The 22,518-nt window shown below is 37.3% G+C and overlaps 1 protein-coding gene across 8 annotated transcripts in view; it reads left to right on the top strand.

Moving 5' to 3' along the window:
• inpp4b (inositol polyphosphate-4-phosphatase type II B) overlaps nucleotides 1-22,518 on the top strand; it is a 489,649-nt gene that overhangs the window by 373,613 nt on the left and 93,518 nt on the right. For all 8 annotated transcript variants that reach the window (XM_062032293.1, XM_062032295.1, XM_062032296.1 and 5 more), the window contains 3 exons: nucleotides 712-842; nucleotides 14,836-14,940; nucleotides 20,750-20,858. In XM_062032293.1, coding sequence (XP_061888277.1) covers nucleotides 712-842; nucleotides 14,836-14,940; nucleotides 20,750-20,858 — 345 coding nt within the window. The remainder of the gene's footprint in view (nucleotides 1-711; nucleotides 843-14,835; nucleotides 14,941-20,749; nucleotides 20,859-22,518) is intronic.

The raw sequence follows: 22,518 nt of genomic DNA, 5'->3' as shown, positions 1-22,518 counted from the left end.
TATTTATGCATGTGTATTGTTAGTTAAATTCCAATACACTGAGATTTAACAACATATTACTTATATTTGAATATAAATAATATTATTGCTTATTATGATTTTTTTTCCCTTGTAAAAATGTTTGCATTCACCAAAAATATAATGTATGTTTACGTTTGTGTAACAATTTTCTATAATGATTGACAGGTGAGACCGCTCAATGACTGCATGAGCGGTGACTGAAAAGCTGACTATCCAATCAAACTGTGCTAGGAGGCGGGACTTTCACCTTAGTGCAAGCCATAGCGCAGTGGCTGATTGAAAGTATTTCCCCGTCAGAATAGTTTCATAAATACATAAAAAAATAATGCTTAAAGAAAGTGGACATACAGTGGGTCTGGATTAGTTTTTTACCGCGTGAGTGAAGAATGCGACCTGATAAATCCAAAATAGACCGAGATGATACAGTATTATCTGCTCACGGATGCTACCTGGTGGTTGTTTCAGCAAACTGCAGCTGCTCCTGGATACATTAAGCAACCCCCACTCCTTAATGCTTCAGTCACACGCAGGATTCTCACAGGAATAAGGAAAAAACTAGCCCAGATCAATAGCATCTAAAGAAAATAAGACATTCGACCATCCTATTCACCCTATTAATGAATAAAGACTATTTAGAACCTACAATGCACACACAAAAGGCTTTGTAACAAATGTCATGTTTATCTGCAGGGTTCAGGACCTGAAGGAGCTGGGAGAACTGTCTCCTCACTGGGACAACCTGCGCAAGGAGGTGATCACACGATACGCTGGCATCATCAGCTCCTACCAGGAGACCTTGGCTGAAATGGAAAAGATTACCGGTAAGAATGTGTTTCCTACCATCCAGCATGTACATTTATGCACCCGCATATACTCTACATGTATATACTGTTCATTCATATACATTTGTATACTTTTCATTCATATACATGCATATACTGTTCATTCATATACATTTGTATACTTTTCATTCATATACATGCATATACTGTTCATTCATATACATTTATATACTGTACATTCACATACTGTACCTTCATATACATTCATATACGTACATGCATATACTGTTCATTCATATACAGTCATACACATGCATATACATTCATATACCGTACATTCATATACATTCATATACATGCATATACTGTTCATGCATATACATGTATACTGTCCATTCATATACATTTATATAATGCACATTCATATACTGTACATGCATATACTGTTCATTCATATACATCCATACACATTCACATACTGTCCATTTATATACATTCATACACCAGCACCCCCTGTGACCCCGAAAGGGACAAGCGGTAGAAAATGGATGGATGGATACATGCATATACAGTACTGTACATGCGGATACATTCATACACTGTACATTCATATACTGTAGATTCACACACATGCATATAATGTACATTCATGTACATGCGGATACATTCATATACTGTACATTCATATACATTAATATACTGTACATTCATATACATTAATATACTGTACATTCATATACATTAATATACTGTACATTCACATAAATGCATATAATGTACATTCATATACTGTACATTCATATACATGCATATACTGTACATGCATGTACATGTGGATACATGCATATACTGTACATTCCTAAACATTCATACTGTACATTCATATACTGTACATCCATATATGTACATTCATATACTGTACATTCACATACATGCATATAATGTACATTCAAATACTGTACATTCATATACTGTACATGCATATACAGGTACTGTACATTCATATACATGCATATACTGTACATCCATGTACATGCGGATACATGCATATACTGTACATTCTAAATAATTATACTGCACATCCATATATATTCATATACTGTACATTCAAATACATGCATATGCAGTACATTCATATACTGTACATTCATATACTGTACATGCATATACATTCATATGCTGTACATTCATATACATGCATTTACTGTACATCCATATACATGCATGTACTGTACAATTATATACTGTACATGAATGTGCATTCATGTACATGCATATACAGTACATGCATATACTGTACATTCATATACATTCATATACTGTACATTCATATACATACATTCAAATACATGCATATACTGTACATTCATATACATGCATATACAGTACATTCATATAATGTACATTCATATACATGCATATACTGTACATTCATATACATGCATGTGCATGTGCATTCATGTACATTCATATACATGCATATACTGTACATTCATATACTGTACATTCATGTACATTCATGTACATGCATGTACTGTACATGCATATACTGTACATGCATGTACATGCATATACTGTACATGCATGTACATGCATATACTGTACATTCATGTACATGCATATACATGCATATACTGTACATGCATATACTGTACATTCATGTACATGCATATACATGCATATACTGTACATGCATGTACATGCATATACATGCATATACTGTACATTCATGTACACGCATATACTGTACATTCATATACAGTACATGCATATACATGGATATACTGTACATGCATGTACAGGCATATACTGTACATTCATGTACATTCATATACATGCATATGCATGCATATACAGTAGATGCATGTACATGCATATACTGTACATTCATGTACATGCATATGCATGCATATACAGTACATGTATGTACATGCATATACTGTACATTGATATCCACGCGTCAAGTCAAAGGCAGCTTGGCCTGTCCTTGGCTCCTCTTCTTCTTCTTCCTCCTCCTCCTGCGGTGTCTTTGTACAAGTTTTGCTGCGCTCCATGTAAATTAACTTTGGCTGCTCTTATCGTCGCCACTCGTCCTTGGAATCTTCTCCGCCACATTGAAATGCGGCAGCTCTCCTCGGCTGTGCGGCACACGCCGCCGTCAGGACCGCACGGTCACCCAGGGCCTCTGCAAAGCTTATCAATTAAATAGTGGTCGTGTTCAAAGTTTACTCCTGGTGAGCGTGCACTCCAAGTAATATCATAATATTGTAGCCACTTAGTTTGTAGCACAGTATCTCCTTTGGCAACCAGACTGTGGTTTGTAGCACAGTATCTCCTTTGGCAACCAGAACTGTGGCACACTTCCACAACTTCTATTAACATCAACATACAACCCACTGCCATCTAATTAGCGTGTTTGTATCGAGAATATTTGCTGATTGTCAGAACGCCCACAATACTGGGACGAGAAAATGCAAATACAATCATTCATCATGTGCAATGTGATTGATCAAGACTTAAACTGTTCTGCGGGTGCTATTTTGCGTATTTATTTTGCACGCCTGTGAGAAAGGAGCTACAAAGACATATGGATGGAGAATCCTTTGTCCCAGGTCTGCCTGTCAACATAAATTGTTGGGGGGGGCGAAATAGAGGACTTCCCATTGGCTGTGCCGTAAGCGGACTTTTTAATTTACATTTATTTAGAAGTATGAATGCATTAAAAAAACGACATCCGTCATTGTCAGAATAATTGTATCTAAGTTATCACAAAGTGTTGTGTTTCGATGAGTTCCCGGCGAGCAGACAAAAGCTGTCTTTGATCTTACCAATCAAAAGGCTTGTAAAACTCCACTGTGCAGGATGGGAAGCAACATGAAGGTGTCAGTTTCTTTGATGTATTGTAGTCCACGGGAAGATTTTGTCTTGACCCGAGATCTACAAAGCGGAGAGGAAGCAGGACCTGACCCCCCTCCAGGCACCTTTTCTTTGAACTGTCTATGACCAAGGGAGACGGCTGTTTACGACCCCCTCCCCTTAGAAACAGCTGTTGCCATGTAATCAGGGAAAGTCCAAATAAAAGAGGAGGCGTAGAATTCTCTTGCCAGAGCGTGGTGGAAGACTGTGCAAAGAGTACAGCCCAGACGTTTCTCCTCAATGAGATACATTGAATTCTGTCTCTGTTGAATAGATGTCATCAGTGTTTGAACCTGACAGTCATCATGTCTTTCAAAATGATTGTGAACAAAAGGCAAAATTCCCCCAAAAATGGCAGTTCCCCTTTTAGCAATCTAGCAGCTATACACTTATGAAATGGTATTTCTGAATAGAAGATATGTCCATTAGTTTTTATTTATGACAGTCGAAATATGTTGACAGGCAGACCTGTCCCCGAGAGGGGACAAGCGGTAGAAAATGGATGGATTCTTCCCGCCCTCATGACATAATCCCAGGTTAAAACAGTCAAACCGTCCCCACCAACCCCCTACTCTAAACCTCCTTTTATTCCTCTACCACACACAAGCACACGTTTGAAATAAAACTAAAATATATGAAGAGGATAAATAAATGGACAAGCGGTAGAAAATGGATTGATGGAATATGATACAATTTAATTAGAAAAATGTATCAATATTACATGAAAATGTGGTTAAAAACTAGATAAAATGAATCAAATTTGCATATGGTAAATAAAGGCTCATACATACTAGATCAGGGGTCACCAACCTTTTTGAAACCAAGAGCTACTTCTTGGGTACTGATTAATGCGAAGGGCTACCAGTTTGATACACTTAAATAAATTGCCAGAAACAGCCAATTTGCTCAATTTACCTTTAACTCTGTTATTATTAATAATTAATGATATTTACACTTAATTGAACGGTTTAAAAGAGAAGAAAACACGAAAAAAATGACAATTAAATTTTGAAACATAGTTTATCTTCAATTTCGACTCTTTAAAATTCAAAATTCAACCGAAAAAAAGAAGAGAAAAACTAGCTAATTTGAATCTTTTTATGGAACATCATTAGTCATTTTTCCTGATTAAGATTAATTTTAGAATTTTGATGACATGTTTTAAATAGGTTAAAATCCAATCTACACTTTGTTAGAATATATAACAAATCGGACCAAGCTATATTTCTAACAAAGACAAATCATTATTTCTTCTAGATTTTCCAGAACAAAATTTTTAAAGGAAATTCAAAAGACTTTGAAATAAGATTTAAATTTGATTCTACAGATTTTCTAGATTTGCCAGAATAATTTTTTTGAATTTTAATCATAATAAGTTTGAAGAAATATTTCACAAATATTCTTCGTCAAAAAAACAGAAGCTAAAATGAAGAATTAAATAAACATGTGTTTATTATTCTTTACAATAAAAAAAAAAAAATACTTGAACTTTGATTTAAATTGTCAGGAAAGAAGAGGAAGGAATTTAAAAGGTAAAAAGGTATATGTGTTTAAAAATCCTAAAATCATTTTTAAGGTTGTATTTTTTCTCTAAAATTGTCTTTCTGAAAGTTATAAGAAGCAAAGTAAAAGAATTTATGAATTTATTTAAACAAGTGAAGACCAAGTCTTTAAAATATTTTCTTGGATTTTCAAATTCTATTTGAGTTTTGTCTCTCTTAGAATTAAAAATGTCGAGCACAGCCAGACCAGCTTGCTAGTAAATAAATACAATTTAAAAAATAGAGGCAGCTCACTGGTGAGTGCTGCTATTTGAGCTATTTTTAGAACAGGCCAGCGGGCTACTCATCTGGTCCTTACGGGCTACCTGGTGCCCGCGGGCACCGCGTTGGTGACTCCTGTACTAGATATACAGAGTTAAAAAGATAATACAAAATTATAAAATAAATAAGAATATTAACTAAACATTAAGTTAAAACGGTGGGTCTTGAGCTTGTTTTTAAAAATCGTAACATTCTATGGAGATTATGGGGGGGGGCGTAATAATGGAATGACGCCTTCTCGTGGATATGGGTCCGGACTTTTGGAATAATTAGGAGGCCGGAAGACCTCAGAGACTGCGAGGGGGGTTATGGCATTTTAAAACTGGTAAAATAATCTAAAAATCGATTCAGGAACACACGGGATTATATATATATATATATATATACACTCAATTGCCCAAAGTATTTGGCCACCCAACCAAATGATGAGAATCAGGTGTCCTAATCACTTGGTATATAAAACCAAGCACTTGGGCATGGAGGCTGTTTCTACGAACATTTGTGAAAGAATGGGCCGCTCTCAGTGATTTCCAGCGTGGAACTGTCATAGGATGCCACATGTGCAACAAATCCAGTCGTGAAATTTGCCTCGCTCCTAAATATTCCAAAATCGACTGTGGGCTTTATTATAAGAAAATGGAAGAGTTTGGGAACAACAGCAAGTCAGCCACCAAGTGGTAGGCCATGTAAACTGACAGAGAGGGGTCAGCATAGTGCAAAGACTTTCTGCACAGTCAGTTGCTACAGAGCTCCAAACTTCATGTGACCTTCCAATTAGCCCACGTACAGTACGCGGAGAGCTTCATGGAATGGGTTTCCATGGCCGAGCAGCTGCAGCTAAGCCATACGTCACTAGGGATGATGTTCGAAACCGGTTGTTCGATAAGAAAAGAACCGTTCGATAAGAAAAGAACCGATTCCATGGACTCGAATCCCTTTTTGAGAACCGGTTCCCGTTATCGAGGCCACTATAGTAAAGAAAAAGAGTTCGTCCTTTATTCGAATCCCGTCCCACAGGAAATGCCCTGTGGCACGTCCCAGGAAATGACGTAGCTCATTCATTAGGCGGCAGATACAGAAGCAGCAACAACAATGGACCGGAAAAAACGCCTCAAGGCATGGCTTCATTTTACAAAGAAATACGACAAAACGGCTATCTGCAATTATTGCCAGGCTTTGCTCTCATGTAAGGGGGGAAGTACAACAAGCATGATGAAACATGTTCAGGCCGTACATAACCTGAAGGTTAGAGAAATGTGTCGTGGAGTCACTCCTGGAGGAGGCCACACTGATGGACCCCAGAAGGATGTTCCAATAGCAGCAGAAGTGCACTTTTTGGAGAGCTGTATTATTTTCAGTTTTGTGCCCAAGGGACTGATTTTATTTAACACTATATTATTATTTATACACCTATAGTGATCACAAAGACAGGTTGTTTTTGTGTTACTGTATATATTTGTTTTTCTGAAAAATCCCACTTAATATACTTTGGGTAACAACAGTCAATATTTTTTTATTTTTTTTTTTAATTTTAGAGGGGTAACAACAGTCAATATTTATTTACTTATTTTATTTTATTATTTTATTATTAAATAAATGTGAGCTTTTGTTTAACCAAATATTGTGTGTTTTTTTCCATATACAACAACCTATCTGGATTCGATAAGAGAATCGATAAGGAATCGGTTCGATAAGAGGATTCGATAATGGGCTCGAACTCAATAATTTCTTATCAAACATCATCCCTATACGTCACCAAGTCCAATGCAAAGCGTGGGACTCTAGAGCAGTGGAGATGCCTTCTCTGGACTGATGAATCACACTTTTCCATCTGGCAATCTGATGGAGCAGTCTGGGTTTGGAGGTTGCCAGGAGAACGTTACATTTCGGACTGCATTGTGCCGAGTGTGAAATTTGGTGGAGGAGGAATTATGGTGTGAGGTTGTTTTTCAGGAGTTGGGCTTGGCCCCTTAGCTCCAGTGAAAGGAACTTTGAATGCTCCAGGATACCAAAACATTTTAGGTAGGTAGGTAGGTCTTTATTTTCATTGCACAAGTACAACAAAACTTTCATGCTCCCAACCTTGTGGGAACAGTTTGGAGCGGGCCCCTTCCTGGTGCACAAAGCAAGTTCCGTCATCCATAAAGACATGGATGACGGAGTCTGGTGTGGATGAACTTGACTGGCCTGCACAGAGTCCTGACCCCGATAGAACACCTTTGGGATGAGTTAGAACGGAGACTGAGAGCCAGGCCTTCTCCACCAATGCGCTTTTGGAAGAATGGTGGAAAATTCCTATAAACACACTCGGCAACCTTGTGGACAGCCTTCCCAGAAGAGTTGAAGCTGTAATAGCTGCAAAAAGTGGACCGACATCATATTGAACCCTATGGGTTAGGAATGGGATGGCACTTCAAGTTCATACGTGAGTCAAGGCTAAAGTTGTATTTTTTTGTGTTTTATTGAGTGTGAAATTCCAAATTAAGACATTTCAAGTCAATTTAACGTCCAATATTGGGATTTGAAATTAACCGTATATCCCAATTTGCCCCTCCCCCTTTCATGTGTCCCTCTGCTGGTGTCTGCCCGGGGCTAAAACGAAGCGGCGTCTCTCCTCGTATCGTTCCTGACAGGGTCGCCCGGTGCGGCCCCGATCCGCGAAATACACAAGGGGGATCTGCCGCGCTCTCATCTCGCCCGGCATTAACTGTACACGAGGACAGCTGTTGCAGAACAGCACGCAGGCTGCTGCTGCCGCGCCTTCATTATTGGAAGCGAATACGAATCCATGCGAGGAGACGCAGGACCAGCAGAGACGGAGGAGACAAGAAGAAGATGATTAGATCACAAGTGGTGAACAATGAGGGCTCTGATTAGAGATAAGAGTTGCTTTAATTGTGGTATGTCTGCTAAAGTGTAGAGTGGAGGTAATGTCCAACTTTAGCTACACTTGCACTAACTAATGAAATGTTAATGAGGTGTTAAATCATTCATAGTAATACATCTTTACATTCTCCCACATGTGCACGTATATCCCGACGCACTCCCATTCCCGTATTTATAATTAAGCGGGTGTGTATATAGTAGCCCGGAAGAGTTAGGGCTGCAAGGGATTCTGGGTATTTGTTCTGTTGTGTCTATGTTGTGTTACGGTGCGGATGTTCTCCCGAAATGTGTTTGTCATTCTTGTTTGGTGTGGGCTCACAGTGTGGCGCATATTTGTAGCAGTGTTAAAGTTGTTTATGCGGCCACCCTCAGTGTGACCTGTATGGCTGTTCGTCACGACGAGGGGTTTTTCGCAGCTTACTGCGAGGATTGTTCTCCCGGGATGCAATCGGACTTTTCCGGACAAAGGTAGGAGGTAGGAACATATTTATTATTAATCTAAATACACCCTCAGTGTGACATGTATGGCTGTTGATCAAGTATGTCTTGCAGTCACTTACGTGTGTCTGCTAGAAGCCCCATACAACGTGTGACTGGGCCGGCACGCTGTTAGTATGGTGAAAAAGCAGACGCGACGACAGGTTGTAGAGGACGCTAAAGGCAGTGCCATCACGTCACGCCCTTAATATTGTTGTCCGAGTGAAAATCGGGAGAATGGTTGTCCCGGGAGATTTTCGGGAGGGGCACTGAAATTCGGGAGTCTGCCCGAAAAATCGGGAGGGTTGGCAAGTATGGAGGGAACGTCTTCCCTGGGCTCCTCAACTACGGTCTGCACCGGAGCCGAGCAGCAGGACATGTGTAACAACTACATTATTACCTGTCACTCTTTATAACTCCTTGCGGAGATCTGAATGATTGTTATTTAAATGTTACGTATCTACATGTGCATAACAGTGGAGCTGGTTAACTCATGAGAGTAGCATACAGTATGTGTGTTTGTGAGAATGTCACCGTGTTGGCTGAGTGACGTCAGTGAGTGAGTGGGCGAGTAAAGAGAGGGAGAGGGAGCGCGCGCACTGCATAGTAGAGTGATGAATGGGTCCAGTTGTGTACCGCAAAAACTAATAATTAAGCAACCAGATTGTCACATATCGGTGGCCTCAAATTCTGACCGGAAATCGGAGCTTAGCAGACCCATAAGGTGAAGGGTGTTACCCCCGATGAAAACTTCGACCCTGGAGGGAACCATACTTGCCAACCTTGAGACCTCCGAATTCGGGAGATTGGGGGTGGGGTTTAGGTTGGGGGCGGGGGGCGCGGGTTTGGGGGTAGCAGGTGTGTATATTGTAGCACGGAAGAGTTAGGGATGCAAGGGATCCTGGGTATTTGTTCTGCTGTGTTTATGTTGTGTTACGGTGCGGATGTTCTCCCGAAATGTGTTTGTCATTCTTGTTTGGTGTGGGTTCACAGTGTGGCGCATATTTGTAACAGTGCTAAAGTTGTTTATGCGGCTACCCTCAGTGTGACCTCTATGGCTGTTGATCAAGTATGTCTTGCAGTCACTTACGTGTGTCTGCAGAAGCCGCATACAACGTGTGACTGGGCCGGCACGCTGTTAGTACGGTGAAAAAGCAGACGCGACGACAGGTTGTAGAGGACGCTAAAGGCAGTGCCATCACGGCACGCCCTTAATATTGTTGTCCGAGTGAAAATCGGGAGAATGGTTGTCCCGGGAGATTTTCAGGAGGGGCACTGAAATTCGTGAGTCTCCCGGAAAAATCGGGAGGGTTGGCAAGTATGGAGGGAACGTCTTCCCTGGGCTCCTCAACTACGGTCTGCACCGGAGCCAAACAGCAGGACATGTGTAACCACTACATTATTACCTGTCACTCTTTATAACTCCTTGTGGAGATCTGAATGATTGTTATTTAAATGTTACGTATCTACATGTGCATAACAGTGGAGCTGGTTAACTCATGAGAGTAGCATACAGTATGTGTGTTTGTGAGAATGTCACCGTTTTGGCTGAGTGACGTCAGTGAATGAGTGGGCGAGTAAAGAGAAGGAGAGGGAGCGCGCGCACTGCATAGTAGAGTGATGAATGGGTGTAGTTGTGTACCGCAAAAACTAATAATTAAGCAACCAGATTGTCACAAATCGGGAGGGTTGGCAAGTATGGAGGGAACGTCTTCCTGTGCTCCTCAACTACGGTCTGCACTGGAGCCGAACAGCAGGACATGTGTAACAACTACATTATTACCTGTCACTCTTTATAACTCCATGTGCAAATCTGAATGATTGTTATTTAAATGTTTACCTACGTGTGAAGTTTGAAGGTATCCATAACCCGCACTGGCATCCCCTCGAAGAAATGAAATCTTTCACAATCGCATGAAAGTAGCACAGCGTTGCGGAGCTCCCCATATGTTTGATGAGCCAGTTCTTTCAGTCAAACGTTAATATTTATGAGTTGAACTAACAAAGTGGAATGGACAAAAGGAAAGTATAATATAAAGTCAACAAGGCTGAAGCAGCAGTGGTGTGTGATTGGTGTGTTCACACAGCATGTCGGCACACATCCGGCACACAGCAGGAGTGTGAAGAAGAAGAAGTGGTGGGGGGGGGGGGGGGGGGGGGAGAAGCTCCACTCATCTGTCAGACATCACTTACAAGACGCTCTTTTTCCAACTCTGCTTTTTCTCCGCATGGCTTGTTTCAATCCCCCCTTGCACGGCCCAATCTGAGCATTATGGAAAAGAGTGAAGAAATCGCATAAAAGATTGAAAGGAAAAGTGTCGGCCAGATGTGGGCTGGCGTTGGCATTAAGCCCTGCTGTCACACACACACACACACACACACACCTGGGCCAGCAGATGGCCTTTGATGGGGCTAATTCATCCAAGCCCCGAGAGTCAGCAGCCTCATCAGCTTGCTCCTGCACAGCCATCCTCCATTAATGTTGGCCTTTATTAAAACACAGCGTGGAAATATGCTGAGTTAGGTCCAGACCGCCGGAGGTTTTATACGCCACCCACTCAGGTCCACTACGCTGCAGAAAAAACTACCAACGTCGTTCAACAAAATGCCTCTGCTTCTTCTACCAAGTCATGTCACACATTTGATTGGCGGGCAGAGGTCACAGGGCTCAATTGTGACCGTCCTATAGGCTAGAGCAGGGGTCGGTAACCCAAAATGTTGAAAGAGCCATATTGGACCAAAAATCAGTCAAAAAAAAAATCAGTCTGTAGCTGCAAAAATTTTGGAGTCCGATATAAGTGTTATAATGAAGGCAACACATTAGGTAAGTGTCTATATTAGCCTACTATCAAAATGACTTTAAAAGCCTTATATAAGTGTTTTGATGAAGACAACACATTATGTAAATGTCTATATTAGCTATAATAGCCTACTATCAAAATGACTTTAAAAGTCTTATATAAGTGTTATGATGAAGGCAACACATGATGTGTCTATATTAGCCTACTATCAAAATGACTTTAAAAGTCTTATATAAGTGTTATCATGAAGGCAACACATGATGTAAGTGTCTATTAGCTATAATAGCCTACTATCAAAATGACTTTAAAAGTCTTATATAAGTGTTATGATGAAGGCAACACATGATGTGTCTATGTTAGCTATATTAGCCTAGTATCAAAATGACTTTAAAATTCTTATATAAGTGTTATAATGAAGGCAACACATGACGTAAGTGTCTGTATTAGCTATATTAGCCTACTATCAAAATTACTTTAAAATTCTTGTTATCATGAAGGCAACACATGATGTAAGTGTCTATATTAGCTATATTAGCCTACTATCAAAATGACTTTAAAAGTCTTATATAAGTGTAATAATGAAGGCAACACATGACGTGTCTATATTAGCTATATTAGCCTACTATCAAAATGACTTTAAAAGTCTTATATAAGTGTAATAATGAAGGCAACACATGACGTAAGTGTCTATATTAGCTATATTAGCCTACTATCAAAATGACTTTAAAAGTCTTATATAAGTGTTATGATGAAGGCAACACATGTGTCTATATTAGCCTACTATCAAAATTACTTTAAAAGTCTTATATAAGTGTTATCATGAAGGCAACACATGATGTAAGTGTCTATATCAGCTATATTAGCCTACTATCACAATTACTTTAAAAATCTTATATAAGTGTTATGATGAAGACAACACATTATGTAAATGTCTATATTAGCTATAATAGCCTACTATCAAAATGACTTTAAAAGTCTTATATAAGTGTTACGATGAAGGCAACACATGATGTGTCTATATTAGCTATATTAGCCTACTATCAAAACGACTTTAAAATTCTTATATAAGTGTTATAATGAAGGCAACACATGACGTCTATATTAGCCTACTATCAAAATTACTTTAAAAGTCCTATTGTCAGGTTCAAACACTGATGACATCTATTAAACAAGACAAGAAGCAAAGAATCAAACAGAGACAGAATTAAATTTGGACTCAATTGAGGAGAGACGCCGTCGACCTGTGACCTCTTACAGTGTCTTAGCACGCTCTGACGAAAAAAAGGTCTACGTCTCCTCCTTTATTTAGATATTCAATGTTTACACAACGACGCATGTCTCCACAGGAATGGGGGGTATGTAAACAGCTCTTGTTTTTGGTCACACTGAAGACAAAAGAAGAAGATGCCTCGGACTTGGGCTCGTCCTGGATTCGGCTTGAGCAGGTTTTCGATGACAATAGATAACCCCCTCCCGTCTCCTGCCATCGAACACAATGGAATTTTCCAAGCCTTTGCTTGGTGCAACAAAGACAGCCTCTTGTCTGTTCATTGGGAACTCAGAGAACGGAAAGTTTTTTGATAATTTACATACAATTTTTCTGACACTCATATAAGTGTTACGATGAAGGCAACACATAATTCTAATGAAACTTATAACTACGACTATTTTTTGAATAAAGTTTTACAATTGACTTTTTTTTCTAGTAATTGATGTAGAACAGGGGTCACCAACGCGGTGCCCGCGGGCACCAGGTAGCCCGTAAGGACCAGATGAGTCGCTCGCTGGCCTGTTCTAAAAATAGCTCAAATAGCAGCACTTACCAGTGAGCTGCCTCTATTTTTTACATTTTATTTATGTACTAGCAAGCTGGTCTCGCTTTGCCCGACATTTTTAATTCTAAGAGAGACAAAACTCAAATAGAATTTGAAAATCTAAGAAAATATTTTAAAGACTTGGTCTTCACTTGTTTAAATAAATTCATTAATTTTTTTAATTTGCTTCTTAGAACTTTCAGAAAGACAAGTTTAGAGAAAAAATACAACCTTAAAAATGATTTTAGGATTTTTAAACACATATACCTTTTTACCTTTTAAATTCCTTCCTCTTCTTTCCTGAAAATTTAAATCAATGTTCAAGTAAATGTATTGTTTTTATTGTAAAGAATGATCAATAAATTTTAATTTAATTCTTCATTTTAGCTTCTGTTTTTTCGAAGAAGAATATTTGTGAAATATTTCTTCAAACTTATTATGATTAAAATTCAAAACAAGTATTCTGGCAAATGTAGAAAATCTGTAGAATCAAATTTAAATCTTATTTCAAAGTCTTTTGAATTTCTTTTAAAATTTTTGTTGTGGAAAATCTTGAAGAAATAATGATTTGTCTTTGTTAGAAATATAGCTTGGTCCAATTTGTTGTATATTCTAACAAAGTGTAGATTGGATTTTAACCTATTCAAAATATGTCATCAAAATCCTCAAATTAATCTTAATCAGGAAAAATTACTAATGATGTTCCATAAATTATTTTTTAAATTTTTTTCGAAAAGATTCGAATTAGCTAGTTTTTCTCTTCTTTTTTTCGGTAGAATTTTGAATTTTAAAGAGTCGAAATTGAAGATAAACTATGTTTCAAAATTTAATTGTCATTTTTTTCGTGTTTTCTCCTCTTTTAAACCGTTCAATTAAGTGTAAATATCATTAATTATTAATAATAACATAGAGTTAAAGGTAAATTGAGCAAATTGGCTATTTCTGGCAATTTATTTAAGTGTTTATCAAACTGGTAGCCCTTCGCATTAATCAGTACCCAAGAAGTAGCTCTTGGTTTCAAAAAGGTTGGTGACCCCTGATGTAGAAAATGGATGGATGGATGAATGTTGACTTACCTCATAATGTTATCATTGTACTGAGTAGCCATGACAGAAGCGCCATGAAAATAATGAGTTCAAAGCAGCTTGTCTCCAACGCCGTTTTTTTTTTCATCATCTCATGATAATCAAAGTGGCCTGCTCTAATCTTACATGCCCACACACAAACACACACACTCTCGCACACGCTCACACACCATGGTGTGTGTGTGTGTGTTATAAGACCATGTGACTTAACACTGCGTGTGTTCTTTCAGGACCGTCCTTCAAGCCAAGTTGCTGCAAAGCCCAGAAGTCTCTGGAGTTCGTCCCAATAAACCTGCACACGCAGAGGATGAGGGTGACGTGTCCCAGAAAGACAGGTAAGCTCACCTCATTTTGCTCCCTTCGTTATTGGCGGACACCTTGTCTTTCACCTCGCTTCAGTCCACTTCTAATTTAGAGTGCAGCAACATCTGAAGACAGCTTCATATGACACGTCTGCCCCTGAACCCATTGTGTTCCTGCAACATCACCAGGCTCAAGCGTGACATTTAACCCTATTTTGTATTCATTCCACTCCCATGATGTCCTCCTATATGACGCAAATATTCACGCAGGAATTCAGAGGTAAACTGCCTTTAAATCAATACACTGCAAAAACTGAAATCTAAGTAAGATGAAATATCTCAAATAAGGGTGATATTTGCTTATTTTCTGTCTGATAAGATAATTCTTCTCACTAAGCAGATTTTATGTTAGAGTCTTTTACTTGTTTTAAGTGTTTTGCTCCTAAATGATGTCAGTAAGATATTACAGCTTGTTGCTGAGATTTGATGAGCTATATTGAGTAAAACATGCTTGAAACTAGAATATCAACTGTTGCAAAGCTGTGTCATCAACACTCACAAGTATAAAACTGCTTTTTTAAAGTAATCATTTCTTATTTCAAGCATAAAATTAAAAAAAATCATGAATTTGACACAATTGTGTCTCATAATTAAAACAGATGACAGCCAAATGGACTTTGCTGTTTTATTTTCAATGAAACAATATAAAATAGGTACTCATATAGTAGTACAGTTGGCACAGTACAGTAAACGGACAGTTAATATTTAAACATTTAACATGTGACATTTCAAACAATTTTGAATAGAAATAGTTCATGCACATTCAGATAAATTCTTCAAAATTACAATTAAAACATTTTTGGCGGGGGGCCAGGCTGTAAATATATATATATATATATATATATATATATATATATATATATATATATATATATATATATATATATATATATATATATATATATATATATATATATATATATATATATATATATATATATATATATATATATATACACACATATATATATATATATATATATATATATATATATATATATATATATATATATATATATATATATATATATATATATATATATGTGTATATATATATATATATATATATATATATATATGTGTGTATATATATATATATATATATATATGTATATATATATATATATACAGTTAATATTTAAACATTTAACATGTGACATTTCAAACAATTTTGAATAGAAATAGTTCATGCACATTCAGATTAATTCTTCAAAATTACAATTAAAACATTTTTGGCCGGGGGCCGGGCTGTAAATATATATATATATATATATATATATATATATATATATATATATATATATATATATATATATATATATATATATATATATATATATATATATATATATATATGTATGTATACATACTAGGGCTGCAACTAACGATTAATTTGATAATCGATTAATCTGTCGATTATTACTTCGATTAATCGATTAATAATCGGATAAAAGAGACAAACTACATTTCTATCCTTTCCAGTATTTTATTGAAAAAAAACAGCATACTGGCACCATGTTGTGGACATTGGGGGTGCAGCATACACCAATAATAACACAGAAATGTAACTCATCAGAACTGAATTAAATATTGTACACGTTTCTGTTGTGAATAATAAAGGATTAATTTTAGGCTGCCTCTAAATAATAGCATGAAATATTCCAGCACCTTCATAACGTTTAGTTACACTAAAGCGTCACTCAAATCTAAATATATTTATATAGCTTTATCGGCCCGGCTACATTGATCCTTTATGAAACCAACCTGAGATATTTGTGTCCGTTACAGTTATTTCGAAATTGGTAACCGTGCGTTTTCTCGCTCAAAACGGAGTCAAATGTGCCGGAGACACATTATCAGCCCCGCGTTGCAACAAAGGCATAACTTTAAAGTTACTCACAAAAAAGCTGAACTTGTGAATGGTTGTTGCCACTATGGACTTAAAAAGTTACGTACTGTGAGTTCCTCCCTTCATCCATGGCTCCAACATGTTTCTTCTTCAGGTGCTTCTGAAGCAATGTTGTACTTCCGTGCCATTTTGCAGGAAACGGTCTTCTTTGAAGTCTTTAAAGTGAAGCGTTCCGACACTTTTGACGACTTAGGTCGTACACTTTTCTCCATTGAAGCAATAACCTCAAGATGTTTCTCCGCTAAACTATCGGTAGTGTTTTCCTGCGCCATTTTTCGAATTTTTCCAGCAAAGGAGACGCCGTCGTCACGTGAGCTGCACATGACACATCATTGGCTAGCTTACGCCACCTCATGAGACGTAGCCTCTGGGCCGCCCTGGCACTGTTTTGTACTGTTTTTGTACTTATTTTGATTATTGTTTCTCAGCTGTTTGTAAATGTTGCAGTTTATAAATAAAGGTTTATAAAAAAAAAAGCCAACAACAAAAAAATAACAAATAATAAAAATTAAAAAAAATATATAAGAAAAAGCCTCCGCGCATGCGCATAGCATAGTTCCAACGAATCGATGACTAAATTAATCGCCAACTATTTTGGTAATCGATTTTAATCGATTTAATCGATTAGTTGTTGCAGCCCTAATATATACACAGTATCTATATAATCTTTGCACACTAATGACTGAAAGAGCACGCACTTGGCGCAATGATGTCATGTTATCGATGGAAAAAAGGCATTTTTAGACCATATGATTTGCCTGAGCGGCTAGGAGACCCCGAGAGTAACAAGCGGTTGCCTTGTTGCCGTTCCATTAAGAACAATAAACTAGTTTTTAGTATAAGTTTGCTGGTTTCAAGAAATGTAATGCCGAGCGCATATCATTATGTCAAGATAATGGCACTAGCATTTACTTCATTTAAGAATACTTTTCAACATATTGAGCAAAATGGTCTCTTTCTTTTTTTCTACCAAGAAAAGTGCACCTGTTATTAGTGAGGATATATTTATTTTAAGGTATGTATTTTGGGGTTCATTAGAGGTTAGCTATTTTTACTATTTTTGGAAAGTTTTTTCTTGTTCCATTGGCAGATAATTTTGCTTAATTCAAGTAAAATACCACTATTTTTTGTATTTTTTTTTTTCTTGTTTTTGAACACTGACTTTTTGCAGTGCACGTTTGTTTTTTAATGCATTCAAACTCGTGAATAAGCGCCAGCAAAAGTCAGCTAACAATGCTCTATTCCGCCTTTAAAGAATTCTCCAAAAACATCCATAAACATTTATATACACACTGTATAAGTATATATGTTATGTAGTAACAGGCACATTCATAAAAACATGTCATCTGTTTGTATTTTGCTCATTTCAAGCATGCGGTGGCTTATTTATGTCACACACTCACCACAATGTTCGCTTTTCCCTTCAACAACAACACTACTCATGGCACTACTGATTACTGCTTTGCACACTCTTGGCATTCTCTCGGTGAGCTTCAAGAGGTAGTCACCTGAAATGGTTTTAACTTCACAGGTGTGCTTGAGGCCCGTGGAGAGAATGCCAAGAGTGTGCAGAGCAGTAATCAGAGCAATGGGTGGCTATTTTGAAGAAACTAGAATATAAAACATGTTTTCAGTTATTTCACCTTTTTTTCTGTTAAGTACATAACTCCACATGTGTTCATTCATAGTTTTGATGTGACAATCTACAATGTAAATAGTCATAAAAATAAAGAAAATTGAATGAGGAGAAAGAAGGTGTGTTCAAACTTTTGGCCTGTACTGTATATGTAAATTATGAAATAAAAAATAAAATAGAAGAAGAGTTGTCTTTTAGTGATATCCAAAAGTGTTTTTTTGTCTAATACATTAAATGATTATGATTAATATAATTATCAATAATATATTAGTAGAATTGTTGTTTTTGTTGTTGTTGTTATTATTATTTATAGTAGTAGTATTAGCGTAGTAATATTAGTATGTATAGTTCGTATTAGTATTAATATTATAATTCTCCAAAACAAAAATGGCTTTTCTTCGTGTTGAAAAAACCCCACATAAAACATTTTCCTTTATTTTCTAATTAGAATCTAGTTGCGCACCTACTGGTCAAGTTAGAGAATTGCATACCGTCAGAGGTCCCCTAAAGGTGACTGTGTAAAGAGAGCGATGTCCCCATTAAGTAAGCATTGCCAGAACACACACACACACACACACACACACACACACACACACACACACACACACACACACACACACACACACACACACACACACACACACGCACAGTCTTGTAATTGTTACCTTCTTGAGACCCCGAATAATGCCGACCTCTTTAGGACCACCCTTTTTAGACATATACAGATTTGTATTTACAACATTAATAATATATACAAACTATGTTAATATAAAAAAGCTTGTTGTGAAAAATGAGTTGGAATTTCACAAGAAAAACCTAGAATTTTGGCAGTGTTATGATAAAAGTCGTGATTTTACTCAACGCAAGTCAAAATGTTACAAGAAAAACAGAACATTTCTGCAATATTATGATAAGAGTTGGAATCTTACTCAATAACAGTCGCAATTTTACAAGAAAAGCTTAGCACTTTGTCAATTTTATGAAAAGAGTTGTAATTTTACTCGACAAAAGTCACAATTTTATAAGAAAACTTTAAAATTTTGGCAATATTATAATAATAATCGGAATTTCACTTGGCAAAATTATGACACAAGTCATCAATTTTCTCAAAAAATGTCACTGTTTTACAAGAACGACAACAAAAAAATTCAATATTGTGATAAGTCAGCATTTTATACAACGAAAGTCACCATTTTGCATTAAAAAGTAATAATTTTACATGAAAAAGTCATAAATTTACAAGAAAATATTGCAACATTACAGAAACAGAACGAATATGAGACATTGTTCCCAATTCTATAAGAAAAAAGTCGACACATTGTGAGAAAAAGACTGCTTTTAGTTCATTTATATTTTTGAATATTGGTCATTGGTTTTTAATCTTCATTATTTACTTCAAGTTATTACAGTATGTCTCTATATACATATTTATTTATTTTTTTAAATTAATTTTGGCCAAAGGGGGCGCATTTCAATTTCTTACACACACTTGTTATTACATATGTTGACCAGAGGGGGAGCACGTCAAATTTTGACACACACTTGTTATTTCATATGTTGACCAGGAGGGGGAGCACTTTTAAAACCGACACAGTCAATTTGATGAACTCCTCCTTTTTGGGACCACCCTCATTTTGATAGATGTCACCAGCAGGGGTGCTAATGAGACATTCTCTATTAGATGCAATGTTATTGGGACCATGATTTATGTCATCACTTGTTCACACCTCCTCATATGGAAGATACTTTTCCTTGTTGATGTCTCAAGAAGGGTAAAAATACAAGAACACACACACACACACAGACATCCCTTCCACTTCTTTGTTTTTCTGATTTAATCGGCAACCTCCTCAATTTCCCCTTCCCAGCATCTCCCGACAAAAGCACCTTTGAGCCCGCCGTCTTGCCTGTGAAGTGTTTATTTTGCCGCCATGCGCAGACAGACCGTGACATCGAACACTTTCACGTGGCGCCGACGCTCCTTTGAGAGCGCGGCCGCACAAATAATGATAGAGCCGTACCGCCGCCTGGTAAAAACGACTTGTAGTGCGGCAAGCCGCTCCCGTGGACGTACTTAAGAGGAATATTTGCCGTGGACAACATGCTTGAACATCCGCCAGGCATGTTCGTGAGCGTCTTGTCGTCTTGTCGCCGCGGCTCGACAATTTCGGCAATCTGGACACGTCGGCGTCTCAAAGGAAGGAGAACGTACTTGATGGTGTCTTTCTCTTTTGCAGACGCTTCTTACGACATCGTCACGGTGGGCGCTCCCGCCGCACACTTCCAGGGCTTTAAGGGTGGCGGCCTGCAACGTCTCCTCAACAGGCATGAATCCGAGAAGAAAAGGTAAAGGCCAAAAAATTTAAAATTCAGCGAAACACTCTTCAACAATTTCACTGCAAAAAGTGAAATCTAAGTAAGATTAAATATCTCAAATAAGGGTGATATTTGCTTATTTTCTGTCTGATAAGATATTTCTTCTCACTAAGCAGATTTTATGTTAGAGTGTTTTACTTGTTTTAAGTGTTTTGCTCCTAAATGATGTCAGTAAGATATTACAGCTTGTTGCTGAGATTTGATGAGCTATATTGAGTAAAACATGCTTGAAACTAGAATATCAACTGTTGCAAAGCTGTGTCATCAACACTCACAAGTATAAAACTACTTTTTTAAAGTAATCATTTCTTATTTTAAGCATGAAAAAATAAATCATGACTTTGCCGGCCGAAGCCTCCATGGGGCCCTAAGCAAAATTTGATTTTGGGGCCCTCTATTTCTGCCAATAATATTGATTGTTGATCATTCACACACCTACTATAAACTCATTGCGGCTCTGGCAGTGTTGTTTACATGATCCTATTGTCAGCCTGGCATGTCTTTACAAATGACATGTCATTTATAAAGATAAGGGGGTGGCCCAGTTAAGAACATAAATATTACCAATGAATGAACGAATGATGTCCAGAGTTCCACACATATGGTTCCTAATCTTAAAATGTAGAAAACATTCAGCTACAAGCGTGGCCTGGGGTTGAACAGTCCAAGTGATAAAGATTTGTATTTACAGTAAAAGTGTCATCTTGTCTCATCAGTCTTGTACATATTAGTCTTTAATTACTAGTTTATATTTTTAGTTAATTGTTCATATTTAATGTTTACTTTGTACAAAGAGAGCGCAGTCTACTGAAGTTAAATTCCATGTGTTAAACATAACTGGACAATAAAGCTGATTCTGATTCACTTTATTATTATTTTTTACGATTATTATTATATTGCAAACAACATATCTCACTAGTAACCTGATGCTAAAAACATATTGCTAGCACCGCGCTAGCTAGAAACGTCACCTAGCTAAAGCTAATTACAGCTACAAATCTCTTTGATAAACTTTTTATTACCAAGTCATGCAAACATACCTTTATCATGGCATTTTTTCTCCTCTTCCACTTTCTTCTTCTTCCTTTTTTCTGCACCTAAAGGATATGTCCTTTTTTGTGACATTGTTTTGCCTCTATCTGCGCTTTTGATGCCCAGTACGCACTGGCATTGCACGGCAGGCGGCAAACGTCACAGGTGCAGCAGAGGCAGCTTCACATTTAAAGAGAGGCAGGAAGAATCACTAGGCCTAGATCAGCAGCAGCACTCTGTTGACCTAAAATTGTGTTTTTGTACAATAATATATCTTTGATCATTTAGAAATCATCAGTCAGACTCGTACATGCAAAAAATAAAAAAATAAGAATTTTTTGTTAATTGCTTTTGGGGGCCCCCTGGTGGCCGCGGGGCCCTAAGCAAGCGCTTAGTACGCTTATGCCTTGGGCCGGCTCTGCACAATTGTGTCTCATAATTAAAACAGATGACAGCCAAATGGACTTTGCTGTTTTATTTTCAATGAAACAATAGAAAATGCGTACTCATATAGTAGTACACTTGTTATTAGTGAGAATATACTTATTTTAAGGTATTTTTGGGTCCATTGAGGTTAGCTAATTTTACTTGTTTGGGA

This window comes from Entelurus aequoreus, linkage group LG22 (genome assembly GCF_033978785.1).
Source record: "Entelurus aequoreus isolate RoL-2023_Sb linkage group LG22, RoL_Eaeq_v1.1, whole genome shotgun sequence".
Taxonomy (NCBI): domain Eukaryota; kingdom Metazoa; phylum Chordata; class Actinopteri; order Syngnathiformes; family Syngnathidae; genus Entelurus; species Entelurus aequoreus.
This window is presented reverse-complemented; position numbering and strand designations above follow the sequence as displayed.